Here is a 26,479-nt window from a genome sequence, read left to right as displayed (position 1 = left end):
CCTGAAGTTCTCTTCCAGCCCTTCCCCCACCCCAATTTTTAAAAACACACAACAAACAAGAAAAATGACATGAATCTTTAGTGCTAAAGCAGAACCCTTTGGGTTTATTGTGCCTCTCTTATTTCAATTAGGCTTTGTTTATTAAACTTCTGCAGCTAAGGTATGGGGATTATTAATCTTCAGTAGCTAAAGATAAAAGTTAGCAGAGAGAGGACATTGTAAAAATACAGTTTAGAGTTCCCTACTGAGATATACATAAAAAATGAAATGAAGTAGTGAGACAAAGTGTAGATTGCAACATTTTGTCAATAAAAATAAAGGTAGCTGCAAACAGTAATTATTTTCTAACTTTTGCATATAAAGGAATAAGGAATGAAAACTCCTAATTTGTATATGTGGGCATATATGTCATTTATAAAATCAGTAGTAAACATGCATGACATCTCACAATATAATCACCTCATGCATCTACTCCCTTTAGGACGCGATGGGGGTAGATCACAGAACTTTGTTCCTGAGAGCATTGACTGTTCTTTGCTTAACTGCACAATTAACATGGAAAGCCTTCCTTAGGAAATACAAATATAAAACAAAATAAAATATAAAACTTACTGGTCCATAGAAAATTTGGCATTTGGAGATTTTCTTAATCTGTTTTCATTGCTAACAGTAAATTAAAGGTATTAGGCCCTTCCCAACATTAAAGTGATAGTCTCAATTGCAATTCTGATCAGGTTTATATGTTTACTCTGTCTAGCACTGCCTACTGATTACTGACCCTGGTTACACTTTTTGATGATAGGCATATATCATACCCCAACAGCTTTAGGAGCTGCCTTTCTTCATTGACCCCACTCTCATTTTTAAGTTCATTTCTTTTGACCTACTGATATTTCATGAAAAATATTGACATCACCTTCCTCTGCAGCAAAAGGAGTGTGTATACATGTATATATACATACACATATATATATATGTGTATGTATATATATATATATATATGTATATATATTCAGCCCAGAAAGCCAACTGTATCAGACTTACCTAAAAGCCAGCAGTATCCTGAGCTGCATCACCAGCAGTATGGCCAACAGGTCGAGGGAGGTGATTCTGTCCTACTGCTCTGCTCTCGTGAGACCCCACCTGGAGTGCTGCATTCAGCTCTGGGACCCCCAGCACAAGAAAGATATGTATGTATTAGAACAAGTCCAGGGAAGGGCCACAAGGATGGACCAAGGGCTGGAGCACCTCTCCTGTGAGGACAGGCTGAAGGAGTTGGGGTTGTTTAGTCTAAAGAAGAGAAGAGCAGATTCTGAGGAGACCTCAGTGTAGCCTTCCAGTCCCTAAAAGGGGACCTGCAAGAAAGCTGGGAAGGGACTCTTTGTCAGGGAATGTAGTGATAGGACAAAGAGTAATGGTTTTAAACTAAAAAATGGCAGGTTTGGATTAGACGTTAGGAGTAAGTTCTTTACTCTGAGGGTCGTGAGGCCCTGGAACAGGTTGCCCAGAGAAGCTATGGATGCCCCATCCCTGGAATTTTTTAATGCCAGGCTGGATGGGTCTTTGAGCAACCTGGTCTATTGGGAGGTGTCCCTGCCCATGGCAGGGGGTTAGAATTAGATGATCTTTAAAGTCCCCTCCAACCCAAACCATTCTGTGATTCTATAACTAGTTGCCCAATAGCTGTTCTCCTCCTCTGTGGTTTATGGCTTGCCTTCCTGATAAGACTTTCGGTATTAATTTAGGCATATGGCAATGAAGTCACATATTTTCAAAAACAGGTCCACTAAAAAGTATTTCAACCAGTATCATTTTTGACATGCTATACTGTCATGAAATAACAAAAATCTTAGAAAATTTCATTTCTTAGTTCATGTGCAGCCAGTGTTTTTATTAAGCATCCCAACACGGCGAGGATTAAAAGAACAGGATTCACCACACTAGAATGATCTGAGCCTGTGGACAGACATGGATGCATGCACAGCTTCACTATTTTTGCTACAGGACCAAGATTCAGCAACTGGAGATTAAGTCCGTTATCTACCAACTTCAGTATTACTTTACTTTGAAAAATGAACATCATCATGCCAATACATATATAAATGCATACCCTTAAACGCTGAAAACACAGAATTGCTGCAATGTTTACTAAACTTCTCCTGCAAAGCAGATACAACCACTGCATTTCTGAAAGGCATGTGCAGATTAGTTGATGAAACAACTGACTAAACTCTTGTATTGTGTTACCAGACACCAATATTTAGCAAGATGAGACTAATATGACGGCCTAAATACCTTTTTCTAAATGGCCTAAATAACCAATTTTAAATGGCATAAAGGTGGAAAAGATATTACCTGCCTTTACAATGTCAAGTGGCCCATTCTGTTCATTTTTCCAATACTGCACCCTTCCTAGTTTCAGTATCTCTATACATCAACATCCTGATGAGGTCTGGCAAATAAATTGGAGAAGATATTTAATCAAACAACTAATCTTAATTTTGGTTGGGAGATAAAGCAGGCAGCTTCCTAAAAATATAGGTTAGGGAGTGCCTGTATTTGTAAGAGAGTAATCTCACTGCACTGCAGTGATTCAGAGACTGGTGCAGGCCAGCCAAAGTAGGACACTACACCAGAAACAGTGGGACGTGCAGTATGTAGAAATTCCCCTTTACAGAAGAGAAAATGCTAATGTCACTAAATGTTGACAAAGAGCAACCTACCTGTTCCCGCTTCCACCAAACTGAGTTGTTTGTCCTTAATCTCAAGTGCCACTTTAGGTCTGAAGTAACCAGGATTCGCTCGTATCAAGTCAGGACAACAAGCATACCTCTTCATCCTTAAATTTCAACATCTTATCTAAATATACACACGTTACAAAATGTCCTTGCTGCTACCTTATATTCGTCTAAATTGCAAGTCATTCCCCTTTACTATTCTGTTCCCATCCCTTTTTATGCAGGGAAAAAATGTGCTTAGAAGTTGTTTATACAGCTCTAGTTGTGCTCTTGGTATATAGCTCTCTGACACTGACATTGTTAAAGCAACACAGCCCCCTAGCGTGGACACGATTAAAAAGTTTTACTTCATACCATTATGAGACGCTAGCTTTGTGCAGACTACATATGGTACCAATTACAATGCCTCTACTTAAAAAAACATATCAGTTATCAGTAGTACATAGACGGGAAATTTAATAACTAAAGTAGTTTTATTTTGGAACAGTTTAACTAGCATTTTTGGGTGAAGATCTGTATTACCTCAACAAGCCAGAATTTAATCGCAGACGTTAATTCTGATGCCTCAGATTTCAAGTGGAAGATGCTGGACTGGCTATCACATTTCTGTTATACAATCAGCGCCATTTTCAGCAGATGTATTTTCACCCAAGTAGAGCACTGTTGAACCCCCAAATACCAAGTCCATATTTAATAAAAGTTTTTCAGCAGCAGGGCCCATTATGCAGCCTCAACTCTCCTTCCACTTTCAAGCCACTTGTTCCCAAGTGTCAACATAGCAAACTGTATTAGCATGCTGATCTAGGTGGGGAGAAGCAAAAAACACAGGATATCCTGGTTCAATCAGCTTTCTGTGTACACATGCCAACCCTAGTGGCATGTAGTGGTGTGGAAGTGAGGAGACACAAGGAGACAGCCAGAGAACAAGTAACTAAAATGTCTTCCTAGCCACCTGATAAGCATTCGTTCTTCACCAATATTCATATTCATTGTCTTTCCCAGTATTCTACTTCGGCTTGTCTTTATAGGCAGAAGACATATCCCCTCAAAGCTTTAATATTTTTTGACTAAACTAACTTTTCTGTTAATGTCTCTTGTCTTCTGTTCCTTTGATGACCTTTGAATTCTGCAGTTGTTCCACTTCCAGCAGATGTCTTCAAAGCAGACATGCAGAACTGCACACAGTATTCCAGGGAAATAAAGCCGGAATTTTGTAAATAAAATTAGATTGAGTGGAGTGAGAAAATGGAAGGTGGGAAGCAAGATCAGAGATTCAACAATTCACTGTTACAATTCAAGAACAACATTCAGAACCGTGAGAGACAAAAGACAAAAAATCACCTTTGAGCCTGACAGTGAAGACAGATCTTAGGAAAAATGACATTTTTTCCACGTGTTTAAGAAAGCAATGGTGTACTTACTGTATGAGCATGCATTTTTAATAGAGATGATAACTTGTGCTCCACAATTTAACAACAGTGCAGTATTAACAGCTATGGTTTTGAGTCTTTCCCTCTCTAACTAGAGTCAGTGTGATTAACTGGTATATGGCTAAAACATTTTACAAGCTTCAGGTTTTTCTTAATCTTTTATCTATCCTGTTTGCATATTTTAATATTAATGACAAGAAAGGACCATAAAACAGGAGACAACAACAACAAAAAAACTGCAGCATTTTAACTTTTAAATTTTGTTGTAAAGAAGGTATACATTTTTTCTCTCCACAGATTGCAGACTGACTTAGCAATAAACATGAAGCTTTGTATTACTGAGGATAAATTGCAGGACTTCATAATCAGCTTCTAATCTGGTGCTTTTGTTCCTAAGTTGCGTTGTTCTTTATGTCAGTGCATGAATTAACCACCTCATCTCCCTGCCTTATTAAAGAATCTATATCACAATTCCTCTTTAACTACCTTCTGTGAAAAGGGCATGTCTACCTACTTCAATGATCCCATAAAGCTAAATCAGTGCTTATAAATTTAAGATGGGCACGTAAAATGCCATATAACTTATTCACATGCACAAAGCCTTTCTTCATTTACTGTTTTACAGAAAACCCTTGATATGCTGTATCCACAGATGAAAATGAAGTAATTTAGTTAAGACATTTTAAAACTAATAGCAATAACCAAGCAAACGCATATGGAACTTTGTAGATCTGAACATGCAAGGATTCAGCCAGCAGAGATGCGTTGTCACGTTAGAGGGTCCTTAAGTGGTGACTGCATTTTCTAAAAACATCCTCCCACAAATGCACGCAATGATGCAGAAGAGTGTTTTCCAGCTACCCAGCTCGGTGAGATTCACAGTGCAGTTACATACTATTCATGTTTAATATGACATTTCAACAGCACCAAGTTAGAACAGAAATATCTTAAATCATCCACCCGGATAATTTGATAACCGATGTGCTACCCTTTTATCTGCTTAGAAGCAACATGAACTCAGAGATCACAGCTTTCATTCACTGTCATTAATAATTATAACCATTTTAAACAGCAAAGAAAATATTTTATGGCATATAATTTTAAAAATATATATAATGCAAGGCTCCAAGTAACAGGCAAAATATTTTTCAGAGGGAGCAAATACTGTAATGAAAAGTGTTAAAAACAGTGATTTTTTTTCCCTCAGGAAATGCCTATGATTTGTCTCTCAAAAGTGGCATCTTGAAGTCTAATTATTATTCTCAATGACATCACCACAAAAGTAACATCAAAGACTGTCAACAGGAATAATAGATACTTTGGGTTTTCTGAGGAGTCAGGTGTTTTTATTTACCTAATACAATCAGCCCTCCTCCCCCAAAACACACAGTGTTTCATCTATTAGGACAGCCAAAACTAATTAGAAGATATTTAAATTTGAAGCTGGAATATAATAAGGATCTTTCTCCTTATGCTGACCAATATCCAGTGTACAATATTTTTTGCCAACCAACTGATTTATCAAAATCCAGTAAAATTAATATTTCATTAATAATTAATGGCTACCTTTTACATACAAATTGTCTCTTCCTCCAAGTGGAGTAAATTTCATTTTAAAGGAAAAAGAATCAGAGATATTTAGAAGAGAAAAAAACAGCTGTGTTAAGATGTATTTTAAATATACTATTGTGTTTTTTAACTGTGCACTGATGTTTGTTGTGTACATAATTAGTGCAGAAACCCACATAATTTAGCTGATCTGTTTTTAATCTAAGCAACAAAAGTACAATATCCTAAAAATTAATTAGCATTTGTGCAATCAATCACATGAAGTCTGTCTGAATATATACACACACATATAATTTGTAAACAGCTTAATTTAATTTTCTTGGAATCCTTCTCTTTTAATTTCAAATTTAACTGAGCTGTAATTACACACCTCCATCATGTGCATAGCAAACCTGTTTCATCTTTGTCACACTACATATTAAAAAATTTAGCATATGCAATTTCTCGATACAGATCACATGTTGAAATAATAACTTTTGACAGTTCAACACACTACAAAGTGATCTTTTAAGATACCCTGGAAAAAAAAAAAGGCATGAAAAGGAAGCTCAATTCAGAAACAGTCACCTCCAACAAGTAGCTAGGAGAACTGTGTTCTAATTTATCATTACTTAAAAATTGCAGAAGTACTTCCTTGCTTCCAAACAACTGCAAATGCATCATTCTGCAGCATCACTGTATGAAAGCCATACATTTGACTGCCTCAGCCCTTCTGGTGATGTGTGAAACCTAGTTCGACTTAAACTTGATCTACATTTCGCCTTCAAAAGAATTCTGCATGAAGAAAGCTTTAGCTGTTCAGTGATTGCCAGAAATACATTGGAGCCACGGGAGTTTGCAGGCAGCAAGGAATCAACTCTGCAGGTGAAAGGGTAAATTACTGATGAAACCATAGGTGTTAAAGAGTTCCAATAAAAAGGGAAGGAAAGATACAAATCTATAAACATTTGTTCTGTCAATCAACTGTATTGTCCATTTTTCTTCAATATTAAAAATTGATTTTTGTTTATCCACAGCTTGGGATTTTATAAGCCTCATCAATGCAATGACAGGTTGCAGAACTGGCAAATGAACCTTGAAATGAAAGAAGAGAGGCTAAAAATAAGTATCAAGTTTTGCTACTGATTGACATGTATAGGGTTGCATAGTGCAACTCGCCCTTGCAGGCGAGATTTTTCAGTTTCCACAGGAGGCAAAGGGAGGAATTCAGTGCCTTAAGGACAGGGGTTATCTACATATAGCAGCAGTAAAACATCTTGCCACAGTCTAACACAGTTCCATAAGCCTCTGTCTTTACAGTAGAAGAACAAGACAGCACACAGTCTTCCCAACTATCTTTCCCCCATTATCTGCTTTTGTTTCTCTGTCCTCAAATAAATCACAGGTTTCCCAAACAGCTAGATGACATCGTCTGAAGACAACACACACATATTCTGAGGCAGTTATCTGTTGGACTGGGCATATATATATATATATTCTAACTTACATCCTCTGATTGCTAAAAAAATAATAGATAAATGTTGCTGTGAATCAGTGATTACAGTCAGGTATAATTTACTCAGGTTACTGCCATCATTTACTGAATGCAACCATACTTCTCTCAGCTGTATTTAATGAGAGTTTTAGTTCAAAATCAAATTTATGCTGCATTATGTTACTACCATTTTACTCTCTATACTGTTGATGCTAGAGGAAATCAATTGTACTTTAAGAAATATATAAGAAACTTGCTAGTAAAGACAGTGTACTTGACCATCAACAAAAATGAGAAAAGAGTGGAAAAAGCATAAAATGAAAGGGGGAAAGGAAAGGGGAAAAGGCAAAAATGAAAGGAGGAGGGGAAAAAGGAAAAGAATTATAAACCTTGCAGGATAGTTAAGAACGTACTCATTAGAATGACCTATGCTGTAATAATTTCCACAAACTACTCTTAAATATCTATGGCACTATTATAAAGTATCTACTTTGCTTTCCAAGTTACAGTCAAAGGAAAATCACGTTACAACATCATTTTACTTACCAAGGACCACAATCACAAACCTCATACCGTAATAAAAATTGATTTGTGTTTATATGTAAACACGCACACATTTTAATAAGAATTTGATTAGCAGTCAAGTAGGAAAATAGCACTACTCAACAGAATCAGAATTTTTGTAATTATTTCAGGAAATGATAGGAGGAAAAGTTTTCATTCTATAATACAAATTACTTAAAAATAAATACCTTCAAAATGAAAAAATGTAGAATTATGATTTTAAAACTGTATATAAAATTATACATAAGTGCCTTTTCTAACAAGCATTTACTCTGAAATTAGGTCGATAATACTATTTACAGGGGACATGAAATGACAAGCAGTTAAATACTAAACATTCAGGGACTTCTAAGTAATCTAATTTACCACATTGTACTAAATATTATACCAAATATTCAACAAAAAAAAAGCTTCACAATCAAGAAAAAACTCCATTTTCTTTATTTCATTTGTGACACAGAAGACAAACAGTGGAGGAGAGTAACAATTAGACAACCAGCAATACAAAAACCCTGGTATTTGTCACTTTCAGGCACTTTCTCTGAAAATAACAGTTTAACTGTTTATTAAAAAAAAAACACTAACAAATTAGCTTTTTTAAAATTAACCATGCCTTTAACTTTCTCAAAATAAATCATCCATCAACGTAACTAGAACATTTACATTGCTGTGAGCTGGGCCTCAAGGAGAAATAAGCATCTCAGAGCACCTTGCAGAATGCTGAAGGCTGTCACACCACAAAAAATTCTTCAAAACGGCATTTTTAAAGAAGCGTATATAAATCAAGTTTCTCAAGTAGTTAAGAAGTTGCTAATAAATAAAGTAACTGGTTAATTTCTCACCATGGGGTTATAACGAGCTTGATTTTTCTAACCTGTCCTGAAGGCACCAGGTTCACAGCATAGCTCTGTACATTGTACCTCCTCGAGGAGATAACGCAGCAAAGACACTGCTCAGCGCAGCATCGAACCAGCCCATCTGCGCCAGCGATGGAAGCAGCACACCAAAGGCAATGAAAACAACGATCAATGGCTTAAGCCGCAGGTTGGGATACACGGTAAGAGTCTGAATGAGGAATGTCATACCCAACCCAAACATATTTTAGCGCTGAAGAGAAAAGATATAATGTTCTTCAAAACATACTGAAGCTTTAATCTAAGCAACCTTAGGGTTGTTTTTTTACGTCACCAGCTTTCATCAGAGCCTTAATAGCTCTGGCCCTCATCTCGAGCTCCAGGAGCTCCAGCTGCTGTGCTGATGGCTGAACACCTTCCGATGGAGGAACAGCTACGCTTGCCGTTTTGGACTCCTTTGGGCTAGATTCTGCCAACCCCAGTATCTCATTCACGCTTTTCTCAATGTCCTTCTGAAGGTCATCTATCTGACTGGCTCCATTTCTGATGGTGTTTTCTTGCACATCCGAGCCGTCGTCTTCATTGCACGGGCCTTCTATATCACTATCATATGCATCTGCATTTATGCTGAGGACATCGCTATCTTCTCCTTTGCCTGTAACACAAATGTAACAATCATATAGCAACCTAACAGAACAATTTTTCTTTCAACTTACAAATTCGCTTCTGCTTAAAGCATTTCTCTGTAGATTAAGGGTGGCAAAAAGATCTGTGAATTTGAGACAACTAATTCCTCCTCTTTTTCTTCTCCATCTTTTAAGGCTGATCTAATTTAGACAAGTGTTAATGCATTTTTATGCCAATTTAGAAGAACATATAGTATTGCAGAGCTGTAGTACCAGGAAAATTTATTCCATCATATGGATTTACATGATGTATTTTCCCCAATTAAAAAGCCATAAGGTTTTATATCACAAGGAAGTTTCTGCAGTACAGAATTGATTACTGTTATCTTTAAAGTAAACTTAGTTTTCAAAATGCAATTTTAAAAACACTTTAAAACTATTTTACTTATTTTAAAAGAAGTGGGACACTACGTCAAGCAGAATACTGAAGATTAATAGAAAATCCTACTACAGTATAACTATTCAGAATCTATCACACAACTATTTCAGACATCTTTAACTCACGTCAGTAAAAACAGCGAAAGTTACGGTATTGGCTTTTAATGCTGGCAAAAAGTTGGGAGTTTACAAAGAAGAGCAATTAGATGAGGCAGTGCTATAAGATAAAAGCCAAACCCTGTCAGAGCTCAAGTAACCATCTTACAATTTGGCTGTAGGGAGACTATTGCTTTTGACACCTTGGCCTCAGAAATTATTAGTGCATTCCCAAACTTTGTACCTTTGGAAACTTACCATTCATTGCTTCAAATGAAGAATTTATAACCAAATGATGATAAAGTTACTGACTTTAAAGGCTTTATAATTGCTTTTGGTTGCACCACTGTGCAGAAGTACCGCTGTGTTCCTTGTTAATTAATATTGAGAGCTTACAATTAAAGACCTGTATTTTTGAAATAAGTATAATTATCATAAGTATTTGAAGAAAGTTTCCATTCCTATGTAAGCTACTATAAGCCATAATGATCCTCTATATACAAAAATATATTTAATAAATATCTAGACAGTACTGCAAACCTGTTTTTTGTTTTTAATTTATCTAATTCCCCTTTAACAATATGGAAAACCATGAAGGCAAGCAAGCCAGGCTCAGCAGTGCACTCTTGACAATGTTAGCAACAATGGAAAAAAATTAAAACATGAAATTTCATCTGAAAATAGGAAAATACTTTTTTTTTTTTTTAAACACACCATGAGGGTTGTCAAACACTGGCACAGATTGTCCAGAAAGGCAGTGGAGTCTCCATCCTTGGAGACACTCAAGACACAGATGCATAGAATCCTTAGCAGCCTGCTCTTGCTGCCCCTGCTTGAGTACGGGGATTGGGTTAGATGACATCAAAGGTCCCTTCTAACTTAAACCATTCTGCAACTCTGATTATTAAAATCAATATTTTCATGTCTGGCTTTAGAAGGTTCTCTTTCACTGAACTCTATTTTGTTGTTTTTTGTTTGTTTGTTTGTTTTGGGGGGTGGGGGTGCAATTGCTAGTTTCATCTATCGACAGTTTTAGTTCCTGAATCACTGATCTGCAGGGCTAGAAGCATCACTGATTTGCAAGTATTGCTTTCAACAACTAAACAACTGATATACTGGAAACCCAAGCACTTCCTCTGTGACTGCTATCTTTGAACATCAGGCACTGAGAAGCCTACTAAGGTTCAGATTATTAAAAAGCATGGATAATGTAGTCTAACAAAGCACGGACCTATGACTTTAGGTATCTTTAATTATCTTCCTATCATTGGCTTTTTTACTCAAGATGCTCACATTTACTGTTTTATTGTTACAAAAATTCTGGAAATAACTTTGATAGTTCTCCATGCTCCTTTGAGGACTTGGGTTTTAATTCCAATATGAACAATTATCTCCTCTTTCAAAAAAGGGTAAAGAATCTTTGAAAGGTTATTTTTAGAAGTCTTTGTTTTGTGCTGTTAATGTTTCAGTGTCTTTTACTGTATAGAAAATATTTTAAAATACAGCAAAGAAAACATGAGACTGCTCTTGAAAACACAAGGATGAAGCAGAGAAGAAAAACCTTTGGAAAAGCTATTTTTCTTGGCTTTTATGACATTCCTGCTATCCTGAGGGCATGAAAAAAATCAATACTGAATACTAAGGAAGGAATAAATGCATTTTCCATGCTTTAAAAAAAATGGGGGGGGAAAGAAGCAGAGAAACCTTTTTTTCACGTAACTTGAAAGGTTTTATTCATTCAGTACTGACGATTTTTTTTTAAATATCTGTATATTTTAAAAAATATACTCAGTTCCTTACTCCTGATAGACTATGCCTTAGGATAACGTTTAAGTCCCTGTTTTGGAATACAGCATATTACCCTGCCTGAGAATTCACTCCTGATTCAGGGTGTTGCACCATCATCAGCCACGACCCTCCAGCACCTCATAACACTGTTTACAGTACACAACTGCAAGAACTGCCCACCATGCTTCAGAATACATCAGATGTGGCAAATACACAGCTAATGTATGCAGCATCTCCAACATCCTCATCAAAGCTGTTAAGGAAGTATCCAGCTCTGGAAAATGCAGGATTAGCCACATAAATAAAGTTTACATAGAATTTTTGGTCTTCGATTTTTGTAAAATAAGCTACAATTTAGAAGCCTAAAGCACAAATGATTCTGAAGCTATACAAAATCCTCACAGCAGTGTGTAAGAAGTACTCATATGAGATGTGCATACCACAGCCTTCTTCAGTCCTAAGTGGTTTTGCCATGTTTCTACTGTAACAGTAGCTTCAAGGTTAGTATTTCAATTTCAGATGCAGTCTGCCCCGTTTCTTATACTAAAAAATCAACTTTGTACACTATCTTCTCAACTCTACCCTGCAAGATACAAAATACGTGAAAGATCAGAAGTAATGAGAATCAACAGGATAAGGAAATGGAAATTCTTCTGTCTTGCATCAGTCAGTATTTACCTGACATGCTGCTCAACTGAACAGCATTTCCATGGATGAAAAACCAGGTGCATCAATGGATCCTAATTCAATACCTGAAAGTTACCTCCTGAATATATTCATATTACCTAATTCACTGCCAAAGGTAAACTGACTTTGTACTGGGCCTGGCTGGACAGGTGTCAATTTTCTTCACAGATGCCCCAATGGTGTTATGTTTTGGATTTGATATCAGAAGTATGTTGATAACACACCATTGTCTTGACTACTGCTGAAAAGTGCTTGCTAAGGCTTCCTCTGCTTCTCACTCTGACCCCACAGCAATTGGTTAGGGATAGGCAAGAGGCTGGGAAATAAATAGAGCCAAGGCAGCTGACCCAAATTGACCAAAGGGATATTCCATATTATATGACGTCATGCTCAGCAATAGAAGTTGGAGAAAAGAAGGAGGAAAGGGTGATCTGCACAGTTATAGACAAATGGTTATTTGTTTTCTCCAGCAGCTGAGGCTCTGCTTTCTAGGACATGGCTAAAAATCTGCCTGCCAATGGGAAGTAGTGAATAAATTCCTTATTTTGCATTCCTTGAGCATGCAGCTTTCCTTTACATATTAAAATGTCTTTATCTTGACCCAAGAGTTTTTCTTGCTTTTGCTCTTCCAATTCTCTCCCCTGCACCACTGGGGGAGGAGTAATTGAGCTGCTCTGTGGTGTTTAGCTGATAGCTGGGGTCAACCCATCGCAAAACTCTGTGAGGTACTGGTCAGATATTAAACAAACAAGTCATTTAAAGCAGCCTTGGGTTCCATTCAGAATTTGGGCCTTCCAAAACTGCATAATACACAATATTCATACACGCCTATTTGCCTACAAATGTTGTTTAATTAGCTGGTGGGCTGCATTTCCCTTTTTTTTACTTTTAATTTTACCCAGTAATAAAGCTCATGTTTGGCATTTCTCATTACCTTTTTCAATCTGATAACTTTTACTTTTTCCTTCAGCTATATTTGTGAAATTCATTCTAACATGTTTTATTTGTCTGGGTTTTTTTTAGGCCCTTTTGTTTAACCCCTCAATCTGTTTTTTCCCACAGCATCATAAGCTGAAGAAGAATGATTAGAATTACATTTTATCACTTCTATTGATATTCTCATAAACTCTTTAAAGCTTTTATCTTGAGTGAAGTCACTGTTATAGCCCTAAGCCATCATGATACTCTGGTTGATAAAGTCATAAAAAACAACAGTGAAGGAATCACCTGTAACAGTCATCAATTCCCTTCGATAATACCAAAGTGGAAGAGATCTGCAGGAAATCTGTCTGGTCTACAGTTACTCTATATAGTACAGCAGGGAACACTTACAGCATTACTCACAAGTCACAGCAATCTGCTCCTAAAAGTTATCATGTTATCATAATTCCCTTCTCCATTTAATTCCCCTCGCTAATTACCTCTAAAAAAAAAAAACACCCTTCATAGAGTTCTTACAGGGGATATCTTTAAAGACAGCATTCTGAATTGTAAAACAGGAGTTGCAGGAAGCCCATAACGCTAGATCTTCACAGATGAGAAATACAGCTTATAAAAAACTGCAACATTCTCTGATTGGAAAAGCTATTTCTGATGTTACTAAATAGACATAGTCCAAATGAAAATAAACAGACAGACAGAAACACCTACAATTTGGTGCTTCATCTACAAAATAATACTGACAGTCATTATATGGTGTTGTTTTAACAACTGGAATAAAACAAATACTGCTGCTGGTAAAGCAGCACAACAGTTACTCCCTTACACAACAGTTACTCAAATGAGTACCATTAACTTGCCAACTTTTGTATCTTCTATTCTTCCAGTCATTTTAATACCTGAATATCTCACCTATTGCACTTTGCATTTAAAAAGAAAAAATACACAAGACAAAACTTTCCTCTCAGAGATCCGAAGAGTTGAGTACTTCTACTCTACTTTTACACTGTAAAATGCACCAGTCATCAGCAGTAGTGGGTGTTAAGCACCATTCCCAGAGACCTCAGCTCTGCACAATCAAAACAACCTATCATATACCAAGACTGAATACAAAGATTAAATTACAAGCAGTTCTTTGGCAAACACTTATTATAGTGGATTTCCATGAATGTCAAAACAGAGTACTCTTATGATCATTTCAACACAAAGTAAAACTGACTCTCAGAGAATTCAGCAAACGGCAATGGCAGTACTAGCAATCACCTACAGATCAAGATACTGAAATAACTGAAGTTCCTCTTCAGCTGATAAACTAGAAGAGAAAAGCCAAATGAACCTTGCAAGATCATTCAGTCATGTTCTGGAAGCTAAACTACCAAACTCTGAAGAGCTACAGTTTGCTTCTAGCCACAAAAGCCTCCGGACTTAAAGTGCTGAGAAGCCAAATTTCCTACAATGTCTTCTTCAGTGTTCCTTTCTCCTTTTGTGGAATTGGGCCCAAGGGAGAGGTTGAAACCGTTCACCAAGTGATTTCTCTGAAGATGCATCTCTGTGATTACAGATACGGCTCAAGAGTTAGTAGTTATCTTGAACTAGTCACTGTTCAACATCATTCTAGTGGGAGGTGTCCTTGCTCACGGCAAGGGGGTCAGAATTAGATGATCTTTAAGGTCCTTTCCAACCCAAACCATTCCATGTTTCTATGATCAAGAGAGCAAAGTTTCAGCTTTCTCCACTTACATACCTTGTTTTGATTCCTGACCTTCCAGTTTGTTGTCGTCTCTTAAGGAAGAAGTAGAGTCTATACTGTTGTCCTGCCTGGAAACAAATGACACCACATTTTAATCTACATCTTTTACAACTTAAGAGGATTTTTCAAAGAAACATTAACTAAAAAGAAATTATGTGGTGGTAGGGCAATAGGAATGTGCTATCTCTAAGCATTTGAGAACGAGCTTTTCTTTGCTTTCCCTCGTAACCTGCAAGGATGAAGTAATTATTTCAATACACCCCTCAGAATACCAATCCTCACTGATAGGCTCCCCCTAAAAGCTCTCCCTAGAAGCTTGTCTCTAAAGCTCAGAATAAATTGTCACAGAGTTAAATATTTTTAAAAACTACTGTTTCAGTTGCATTCAAATACTATTTACTCCTTCCTTTTGAAATTAAGAAGCTATTTTCATGAAGTTATTGTCACCCTACCACCATTCACGTTTTCTACATCACAATCTCACATTTTCACTAAGGGCTGCTTTTTAAAAGGAGATGTAACTTAACCTTTAAGTTGTATTCAATATCCATGTTTATTTCTTCAATTTAAAGATTTCTACCCTTGACCTCTAAGGTTTCACCTGTTTTATGCAAGGGATAAGGAAAAGATACTTCTGTGAAATGTTCATGTCCTTCACACATTTTGTACACACTACTTGGACAAATCGTGAAAATACTGTGAAATATACAGGGCAAATAAAGGATAGTCCTCACAGAAGGACCTAGAATCACAGAAAAACTTCAATTACCGTGTTTAGCAAGCATTTTGACAGTAGAATTGCCAATTTCCTACCCAGAACGTTATTGTGGCATTGATTTCTTATGAGTTAACATGCAACCACCCTGCCCGTTGGAGCTAAACAGAGCTATAAAAACGATAGCAAGATTTTGGTATCACAGATTTAAATGTAATGATTTTAACAACTTGTTTTTCAGTAATGGCCTGAAGGGCTTTTCTGTAATTGAATACAGATCCATTTTCTCTAGGCTCTCAGAGATGTTTGGTGTGTGTTTTTTTTCCAGGTGTCCAATGACCATGTCATGAGAAAGAACACCATAATACTTCTTGACAACTTGGTCTGAGAGATGGAGTTATTTTGATGGCTATTTCCTTTCCTATGGTAGTAGAGGTTACAAATCAATTGACTCTGTGTTTCTCCCATGTTTGCATCCAATGCAACATAAATGTGTATGAAATAGTGCAATAATTAAGGAGAACGTGCCCACAGAAAGCAGTTACACAACACATGAAGAAAGATTTTAAGTGTTCTTCACTTTAAGTAAGGAACCCCCAAAATAAATTTACTGCTCAACATTATTATACTAAAATATGAATAGATTATTTACCATGATGCATTTTTCTCAAAACATCTCAGTAGTGTGTATCCTTAAAGTTTGCCTTCCTGCTTAGTCAACTCAAGAAGTATTTTCCCAATCCTTTCATTTCTGATAGACTTTCCATTCCCAGGCAGGACTGAATGCAAACTAGATGTTCAAATAGGTATGCTGAACAGGAAGTTGTGTATACTCACTAACCCCTTCACAAAATCATTTAAACTTTGCCTCTTCACAAATAGTTGCTCATTTATTTTCTATTTGAGTCATCAATCTTGTACCACAAAGGCCACAGGTGTTGCAAGATTGATTACAGCCCTCACACGCTAGATGTAAAATAAGCCAAGGAATGCTACAAATAAATTAGTTTTGCTCTATGTGACAGTTTAGACATGTTAACCAGAGTCTCAGACTTCTCAGTGTAACAACATGACATTACCGTTTATTAAGTGGAGCAGCAAAGGGTAAGCAGCAAGGAAAAGTTTTGCGCACACACGCACATACATTTAGAGTAACTGAGACCCATCACAATTACCAGTCCCGTGAGCCTGTGGAGCCTAGTGTGGGGGAAATCACAGAATGGTTTGGGTTGGAAGGGCCCTGAAAGATCATCTAGCCCCAACCATCCTCCCTGTCACCACCCAGTGTCAGGTCCAGGCAGCAGCTCAGAACCAAAGCTTGTATGGTCCTACATTTCAAAGCAGTGTCACAACTCCTGGTGAGTAACATGTCCCCTCCCATCTTCACTCTATTATTGAGAGGGGTTAGGCCAGACGTCAGCACAGAACACCAGTTAAACCTGCCCACAATGCTATCACAGCACACCTTCCCAGAAATTTCAGGTTTGTTCTCCTGTCACCTGCTGAGCCGAAGCTGAGGCTCATCATACTCAGTTGTTGATTGTGTTCTCCTGTCTGTGCTTTTAAAGATCTGGGGAGGAGAAGGAAGTTATTAACCTGATCAGCACAGGGGGATCACCCAGTCCAAGTTGCTCCAAGGGCTGTCAAAGGAAAGCAGCAGCCTGTTTGCCAGGAAAGAAACTGAATAAGGGCAGTCAGCTAGAGAAGTCACCTTACAGACTGAAGGGAGTTACTACCGACACCAACACGGGGCTCCTTATGGGATGCTGGGGAAGAAGACTTCAGGATTGTGTATAACTTACTTGGGGATGTGTTTAAGGGGACTGTGGGACTATGCAGGGCATTATCAGATGTTTAGAGGAAGGACCAAGGATGCTAAAAGGCATAGACTTACGTAGATTGGTGAAGAACAAGCATAGGGAAAATAGAGAGAAAATAAGATAAAATCAGTCAGATGAACATAAACAGGTTGCTGGTCAGTACGCTTGTCTTGCAAAGCCCTGCACCTGGTCACCAGTCTGCCCTGCCTTCTTGTGGAACTCCATAGCTAACCATTCTTCCAAATGACGGGTCTGCGTGTGTCTAAGAGCCAGCAGCTGCAGAGAGGACCACAGGTGGCAGGGGCCTGCGATACTGTGCTGCCAGAAAATAAACAGAATGGGAAATGTGCACACCTCCTCAGGAAAGTTCAGTGTCATGCATCAGTTCTACAGCAAACATCAGGCGAATCTACCTATTAAGTAGGATGAGATGTTTGAGAGTCAGGTACCAAAGAGACTGCAAAATTAGAGGCCAAATTCCAGAGAGACCAGGGTCTGCAAGTACTTGAATCAACGGACCACGGCTCTGCTAGTTCCCCAGCAGATAAAGAGTCTAGGAGTCAGCTACTGGGGACACCAGAGATCTGGACCAGCTACTGGAAAGGTCTGTATGTACACAAGGAGGTCAGAGCAAGCAGCTGGAGTGGGGCTGAAAACCTTGCAGACTTGCACACCTTAGCGTCAGCAGCTACAGAGACACGGGGACCGTGGACCAGCTACTGGCCAACCAACTGCCACAGGCCAGCCACTGGAGGCATCTTTTTTTTTTTCAGCATTTTTTCTTTTATTTAGTCACTGAACTCTTGACCAAAGTAAGGTTGTGACACCCCCATATCACCTGCTTATCACCAAGTGCAAAAGCTGCTTAGGCTCCTCACACCCCATCCTCCCCCCACACACATTCTTCATCCTTTTCAACTGAGTAGTCACCTCTGCACTGGACAGCACCATGTCTTTTAGCAACGTGTTACTGTCTGACCTTGCACAAGAATTTTCATGAGGAAAGAAGACAAGAAGTTTCACATCCTTGATACCACAAGGAGCTCTGAAGCCATATTTCATCAAGGATTAAAATCACTCATTTGACAGAAAACTCATCGACTTCTATGGTTCAAAGAAATGGCTGTGAAGTTACATATATCCGTTTTAACAGCTACATAAAAATAAACTCTGAATTGGAATTCACACATCAAAAGTTATTGTAAAGTTTCTTCATGTTGTCTTGACAGTATCGCTGATCATGGTAGAAACATTCTTACAAAGACTAACCACTGTCAAAAAAAAAATTTATTGGATGCCTGAAGTACTTTTACAGAACATTTTATATTTTGCTGAAGCTTTTTTCAGAATTGGCTGGATTGGACTGTATTACCGGTGACCTAATCACCATTACATTTAATAGGCAGGCTTTCTGCACCATCTTGTGGCCAAGCAGATGCAGTTCAGTTCACGATTCAATTTCATTCTCAGATTGTTAACCTTCGTTTATTTACAGGAAATATTTTTACAAATTATCTATACTGAGGTACAGGTTTAAGAAAGGGCAGCACAAAATCATGTCTCCAAATAATGGGAGCAGAAGATATGTTAATCTAAAAGTAAGGCAATTTAAATATAAATTTAAAATCCCTTGCTTTCATGCATATTAAATTTTCAAAGCAAGAAGTCATTTGCTCACATTATACATGTGAACATATGATCACTGTAAATTATAATAGCATGTTCCTTCTTTTAATACATGTTTTATTACTACTGCAGGGAACATGAAAGAAATAGCTTAAGAACCTGCTGATAGCTTATCAGTGAGATGAGAATGCCCACCTGTTTTTTCAGGACATTAATTGGCTAAATCCTTTCAATTAAATGTCTACCATTTAGTTGGAAAACTTAATATATATCAATTTTCTTGTTTTAATGGTATTCCATTGCAGACTAACACAAACAGATATCTGAAAATTGCAGTAAAATATCTATACAGAGCTCACAAATAATCAAGCCCATCTATTATAGGAGCCTTTTCCAGTTTTTCTTAAACATTGGCCCTGATACTGCATGCTTATTTCAGAATTTATAGCATTTAACTCTGAAGAAGCTGGCAACAAAATAATGGAGCACTTTAAGTGGCAATGGAAACAGCTGAAAATTTCTCAGAGCTGAACTTTTAGGAAAAAAACTCAGGACTTCTGTTTTTGGTTAAAATACATGTATAAACTGTAGCTCTGAAACACCCTGAACTCACAGAATTGCCTTCCTGAAATCTAGCAGCATTGAAACTCCCATACCTCCTTAAGATGTGAAATATTACATGTATTTTGCAGTAGTAAACATCTTTTGAATTAGATCTTTTAAAAAAATCATAAAATTCCTCTAGACAAAGTCCTGGGACATTTCTGATGGTTTCCTTAGCAAACAAGGCTTTCTTCTCATTTAATTCAGAAGTTCACTTGCAAACTATCAATCATCAAAGGGACTCATTTATATGAAGAGTATTTTATATTGTTATTTTATATTTTAAATAGCCAGCAGAGGGTAAAGATCAAAAGATAAAATTAGTTTACATAAAGGTGTGTACTGACACCATTCACAGACCATGAAAGAAAGCAAAGGGGGGAATACAGTCACAAACCAGTTCCAAATGGAACCCAAGAAAAAAAAAGTGTCACAGGGCATCAAACCTGTATCACATGAGAAAAACTGAAACAGAATCACAGAATCATCTAGGTTGGAAGAGACCTCCAAGATCACCGAGTCCTACCTCTGCCCTAACACTAACAAGCCCTCCACTAAACCATACCACTAAGTCCTACATCTAAACGTCTTTTAAAGACCTCCAGGGATGGTGACTCAACCACCTCCCTGGGCAGCCCATTCCAATGCCTAACAACCCTTTCAGTAAAGAAGTTCTTCCTAATATCCAACCTAAACCTCCCCTGGCGCAACTTTAGCCCATTCCCCCTCGTCCTGTCACCAGGCACGTGGGAGAATAGACCAACCCCCACCTCGCTACAGCCTCCTTTAAGGTACCTGTAGAGAGCGATAAGGTCGCCCCCGAGCCTCCTCTTTTCCAGGCTGAACAACCCCAGCTCCCTCAGCCGCTCCTCGTAAGACTTGTTCTCCAGACCCCTCACCAGCTTCATTGCCCTTCTCTGGACTCGCTTGAGCACCTCCGTGTCCTTCTTGTAGCAAGGGGCCCAAAACTGAACACAGTACTCGAGGTGCGGCCTCACCAGAGCTGAGTACAGGGGGACAATCACTTCCCTAGACCTGCTGGCCACGCTGCTTCTTATGCAAGCCAGGATGCTGCTGGCCTTCTTGGCCACCTGGGCACACTGCTGGCTCATATTCAGCCGACTATCAACCAATACTCCCAGGTCCTTCTCTGCCAGGCAGCTTTCCAACCACTCTTCTCCCAGCCTGTAGCACTGCTTGGGGTTGTTGTGCCCCAGGTGCAGGACCCGGCACTTGGCCTTGTTGAACTTCATACAGCTGGCCTCAGCCCATCAGTCCAGCCTATCCAGATCCTCCTGCAGAGCCTTCCTACCCTCGAGCAGAAACATTATCACTCCACTTTCTAGAATATTTGTTTTTTCACAAACCTGGTATATGATGAGATGTGATCAAAGAAAATTACTTCATTCAATAATTTCATAACTTGTTCTGAGCCAAAGAAATGAGGTCTCCGTTAAATCAAAGATACTGACCAGCACGCAAAATTTGGATTACCGTCATTATCTTTCCCACCTCTCTCTTCCTGTTTAGTAAATCTAGATGAACTTGCCAAACTAGCAGCTAACAGATACCTTAATCAGCCCAACACTCGTGTAAGACCACTATGTCTCAAAAGGCTCGTTAAGTTCATGCACTGAATCTGTGGGCCAGCTGCACATGGGTCAGCAACCAAACCAGAAAAGCTTTTGGCTTTCCTACATGCCTTTTGTTTACTACAAACACATTTAGACTCAAAATTTGACACATTTTGGGTGATAACTATTAACATTCTTTTCCCCCTCAACTACTTCTGTAGGGACTGTCTTTATTAAAGGAGTGACTTAATAATACACTACACAAAAATTGTCTCTCTTTTTTTAAAAAAAGAAAGTATTTTAAGAAAAGGTTAAAAATGTTGGCCTTTGCAAAACTGACAGATGTCAGCCTAATAATGAGCAACTAGAAACCTCTGTACTTCAAACTCTAGACATTAATATAACATCCCCAGTAGGGAAGATGGGAACAGGCAAGTGTCAGCGCTGCTTCAGCTGGGACAGGAATGATGGACCAGAAACAAGGATGCAAGGAACACGATACATCTCAGCTGAACTCAAAACACTCTTTACCAAGTTCATGGATTTCACTGGGAAGGGTTTTATTCAACCTGCTCTAGTTCAACTGAAGAGGATTAACCTAAATCACTTTTGGCTGCAGGCTAGGACTGTGCATATGTTCAATTATCACAAGTTAACTGATGGGTAATAATGCAGTGTAAATCTCAGTGATGTGCTTATGAAACATCTGATGTTATCAAATAACTAGGCCATGTCTATAAGTGCAATGCTTCCTAGCAGTAACAGCTCATTGTCATTCTACCAAAAAAAAAAAATAATAATTAAGGATATAGCAGTTGGGTCTTTCAATGCTACAGTTAATCATTTCTCGTGAAAAATTCCAGTATCATTCAGTATTTTAAAATTAAGCTTTGAACTGTTTTCTTTTACTCACTGACTGACTGATTCACCTCCAGTCTTGTCTCCTCCATCTCCATCCTCGTCAGTATCAGAATCAGCTCCACTCTTGCCTAGATATACACAATTTCAAACGTGCAAATTTAGGCACCTAGTACAATTAATGCTACATAGTTAGCCTTACTTTTAATGATTAACTCTAATGAGATCAGAAAAGGGTTTTCTCCCCAGCTGAAACAGACATTCTAAAAATCAGACTTAACACAGAAACAAAAAGCTTATTCATGAGATGCCTGCTAGCCACATGATTGCCATTTTTCAGTTACACTGTATTATGGAAAAACAGAGAATAAATACTGCTACTACAATATTACAGGCACTAAAAATAAGGCACAGGAGACAAGTAATAGGAGGTACTCTCTACCACTCAAGATTCAAAGGGCACCACTTAATTGAGAAGACGGCAATTTGTTTACAAATGAATTCCACGGCCCTTAAACACCAAGTGGAAGTTCAATAAAATACTGATATGCTGGAATATCACATCCTTAATCAAAGTATATGTATTGTGTGTCTCAGCAGAGCAAAGGCGTGCACTAAGAATCCTTTAACTACACTGAATGTTCCAGTGCAATTGTTAATACAATTGAACTGGTATTGCAGTATATCTGGTTTCCCCTCCAGAGAACCAGGAGGCAACTTAATGCCAATTTAACTAAAGCAATGGATTTCAAACAATGCTTCTAAATTCCTGCTTTTGTTTTACTACCCCTCAAGTCAAAAGCTTTGTTCTTAGTTTGAGTACTAGGGAAAGGAAGCTAATACGACTGTGATCTGAATGTATCCCTAATACCTTCAGGATTACTGGATGATTTCACCCAAGATTAAAAGATCAAGACCAGCATATATATACATATACGTGTCAGTACCTGGAAACACAGGCGCAGTTTAATGCAGACTACTTTTGTTTTCCTTATTCTCTCTGTGTACAGTGGTGCCTAAAAGTTGCATTCATACCTTCAAGTATCTTCAAAAGTTTTTTTTCAGATAACAGCTCCAACTGCTCCAAGCAAAGCCTTTTGATTTCATCCATGGAACAGTTCTAAGAAGACAGATAAGACAGACCACAAGCCACTAAGATTTCTGAGGACAGAATAATTATGAAAGCTAAGTAGTTCTCCAGCCCTAATGAGAAACTCAGATTGCAAGTCCTTTCTCTATTCTGATCTGCATTGATGCAACTATCAAAGAACATTAGGTAGGCGTGACAACCACCAAAAATATTTTTATGTTTGTTTTGGTGGTGTTGTTTTCAAAATTAAGCAATACACAGTATCAGTTACTTGATCTTTGCCTGAGAGCTTTCACTGCTGTTGTGACACTGAGCTGTAGAAATAACAGAGTGCAGGTGTAAAGCATGAAACAGTAAAACAACAGCAGCCCAGATTACTCCTAATTTTCCATCACTCGGGAGCAGGTGAATTACATAATTAAGTCTGCAAAGACCAAAGCCAATTGTTGAACCCAAGTTCATGAAACAAAGTGAACAAAAGTATCAAAAAAGCACAAACAGGAATCATACATCATATTGCACGCCCTAATAAAGAAACTGTAAGAAACATGTAATCTGTGATCCACTTCTCGTGTTTGATACATACCACACACTGAGTCCAGCTAGTTTCACATCTCTTGTACTTCTGGGTATGCTCTTGGTGAAAGAGTGATAATTTCACACTCATAAATAAGCTATGTACACTTACATGTACCAAAATTATTAAGTGTTGAGCATACTGTAATATTCACCATCCTACTGCAGGCTTGGTTCTACACCACTAGACAACTGACTTCCAATTCATTTATGCCTTTGCCTCCAGCCATTCTAGACCTCTTTTCTTCTTCCAGAGATGAGAAATGGGTGAGACTGTAAGCAATTCAATAGGAGTTTAAAATGAGTAAGTCTCACCTCAGTTGTAACCTGTCTCACAGATTTAGATAAAATTTAAGACAGAAATTGAAAAACTACTAATTAACAAACACTGCACAAATGGCATTTCACCGGAAGCCTCTTCCCCCCACATAGACTGTTCACCTATTTTCAGCAAGTCCTGCTGTTCGCAACACTCAAAAAGCATGTTTTAGGTCAGTAAAACTCTAGAGACACTACTATTAAATTCCAGAGCAATAACGGCTTCCAGAAGCTGTTTATCAAGAAGGGGCTTTATGGCCTCATCTCAGACATTAATAACTTATAAAGACATTTAGATAACACATAAATAGAAGTCAGACTTTTATTAACAAATCAGCAAACTTGTTACTGAACGACACTACTGAATTCACTCCCTGCAATTAGAAACTCCTTTTACATTAAGAATAACCAGTGCAGACAGACAGTGCAAAAATAATCAGCCTGCATTCAGCTGCAGCGGAGCTGTGGAAAATGGAGTAGGATGAAATAACTGTATCAAATCTTAAGTGTCTCACTTTCAGAGACTTTACCTTTCTTCATTTAAGAAAAACACACACAGTTTTTAAGATAGGAAGTCCGCTAGACTTGAGAGATGTGTTTTGTTATGCAAGCATTCAAGCTTGTAGAAAGCATACAAGTAACTGTATTTCAGTACCTTTAAAATATCAGGCAGCATCTTCTGTAGTTTCTTCTCCCCTATGACACAGAAACACTGTTGAAGCATTTCTTTTTTGTCCGCGATGTAGAAACTAACCGGTTTGAGTGACACACTGAGATCTAATCCTCCTTCCTCTACATCACTGGGTTGTTCAGCTTCTTCCACTTTTTCTCCAGATGGCACATTGCATTTTTCTTCCTAAACATCAAGAAGGCAAGTAGAATTTTCATTTTCTATTGAACTACAAAAGAAGGAAACTTAACACCTCATCTGTGATAGCAATAGCTTTTCCCTCACAATTGCAAGGGACGTCTTAAAATAGATTTCTGAACTTCCAAATATTGTTTTAGCTTACAGGGTAACCGCATCACAAAAGTCATGTTTTTGGTTACTGAAATCATTTTTATGCTAAGAGAAATTTTAAAACTTTCAAGAGACAAAAAGTATTTTTCAATATTAACTGGAAAGTATTATCTGAAGATACCTTGCTGCTGCTTCTACATCAAAGCATGCTTTAAGGCAGAATAAATCCATTTATCTGATTTCCTCTGCAATTAAACGACCAAGTCGATAACCTACAACTACCTTGCTAAGAAAGAAATTCACAGACAATTCCATGTGGCACAGTTTTCTGAGAAAAAAAAAAAAAAGTGAGTTTCGTATGAGAAAATATATCTTCCATATCAGAAAAAAACTGAACCATTAAAAATCAGATATGTTTTGAAGACACAGACATTCACTCGTGATCATGTGTCACACAGTCATCTTTGTATTTGAGCACCACAACTGGCTAGGACACAGAATGACTGTGATTTGGGTCATCTCTGAGCTTGTGCCTCATATCGCTTTGGACGGGGTCTGGCCAGGATGGAGTAAATTTTCTTCACAGCAGCTCGTGTGGTGCCATGTTTTAGTTTTGTGACTAAAACAGATGCAGGTAACACCACAGTGCTTTAGCTGTGGACGAGGAGCATTTGTGCAGCACCAAGGCTGCCTTTTTGCCCCACCAGTGAGTACACTGCAATGAGCTGGGGGGCCCGCCACCAGGCAAAGACCCAAAGTAACCATGGGGTATTCTGTGCCTATAACACCACGCTCAGCAACACAAAGGGCAGACGGGTGAAATATGAGGTGAGCCACCTTTTTTGCTCAGGAACCAGCTGGGAATTCGAATGCCCCTAGGAGGGGAGCGCGCAAGTGTCATTGCATTACCTGTTTTGTTTCCCTTCTCTCTTCCTCAGCTCCCTCCTCACCTGTTAAGCCGTTTTTACCTCAGCCCAGGAGTCCTCCCCCGCCTTTTCTCTTCCTTTCCTCTCCCACCGGGGGAGGAGGGAAAAGGGGCACAGGGCCGCAGCAATCCTTCCCAACCCCTCCCAACACACCCAGGGCGCAGAACACCGCCACCGCACCTCGGGGGCGCCGCGGGCAGACTCCGCGCTCCGCCGCTTCCTCTCGCCGCCGTCCGGCCCCGCGGCCCCCTCGGGGCAGCACGAACGGGAGCGTCGCCTCTTCTTCTCCTTCGACGACTTTCGGCCCGCCATCGCCGCCGCTACCGGGCCGGGAAGGGCCGTAAGGGGCCGCGGCCCCGCCTGCTTCCCGCCGGGGGCGGCCGCCCCTTCCGGGCCGCCGACACACCGCCCAGGCACCGGAAAATGGCGGGCGCTGGCCCCGGCCCTGTTCTGTCCCCC

At 38.7% G+C, this 26,479-nt stretch overlaps 1 protein-coding gene across 3 annotated transcripts; it reads right to left on the bottom strand.

Annotated features, from left to right (window-relative positions):
• Positions 1-8,193: 8,193 nt before the first annotated feature.
• CAAP1 (caspase activity and apoptosis inhibitor 1) lies at positions 8,194-26,456 on the bottom strand. Of its 3 annotated transcripts, XM_080574030.1 has the most exons (7): positions 26,201-26,456; positions 24,905-24,989; positions 24,789-24,829; positions 23,185-23,269; positions 22,205-22,280; positions 14,948-15,021; positions 8,194-9,284 (listed from the first exon to the last, which is right to left on the bottom strand). In XM_080574030.1, exons 1-7 carry the CDS (start codon positions 26,330-26,332, stop codon positions 8,941-8,943), a joined length of 837 nt encoding a protein of 278 aa, XP_080430156.1. In that variant the 5' UTR covers positions 26,333-26,456; the 3' UTR covers positions 8,194-8,940. The 3 variants fall into 3 exon arrangements, with proteins under 3 accessions (XP_080430156.1, XP_080430157.1, XP_080430158.1); XM_080574031.1 differs by lacking the exon at positions 24,789-24,829 and having other exon boundaries at positions 24,888-24,989; positions 26,201-26,455; XM_080574032.1 differs by having other exon boundaries at positions 24,789-24,989; positions 26,201-26,412.
• Between the last annotated feature and the right edge of the window lie 23 nt (positions 26,457-26,479).

This window comes from Anser brachyrhynchus, assembly GCF_964034855.1.
Source record: "Anser brachyrhynchus genome assembly, chromosome: Z".
NCBI lineage: Eukaryota > Metazoa > Chordata > Aves > Anseriformes > Anatidae > Anser > Anser brachyrhynchus.
This window is presented reverse-complemented; position numbering and strand designations above follow the sequence as displayed.

What these genes read in the sequence shown, in the direction of transcription:
- CAAP1 (XM_080574032.1), bottom strand. Translation starts at nt 26,332, where the DNA reads ATGGCGGGCCGAAAGTCGTCGAAGGAGAAGAAGAGGCGACGCTCCCGT. An exon ending in ACTTTTGAAGATACTTGAAG is followed by an intron (nt 22,281 to 23,184) that starts GTATGAATGCAA and finishes GTGTATATCTAG; the next exon opens with GCAAGAGTGGAGCTGATTCT. An exon ending in GGAGGTGAATCAGTCAGTCA is followed by an intron (nt 15,022 to 22,204) that starts GTGAGTAAAAGA and finishes ATTTGTTTCCAG; the next exon opens with GCAGGACAACAGTATAGACT.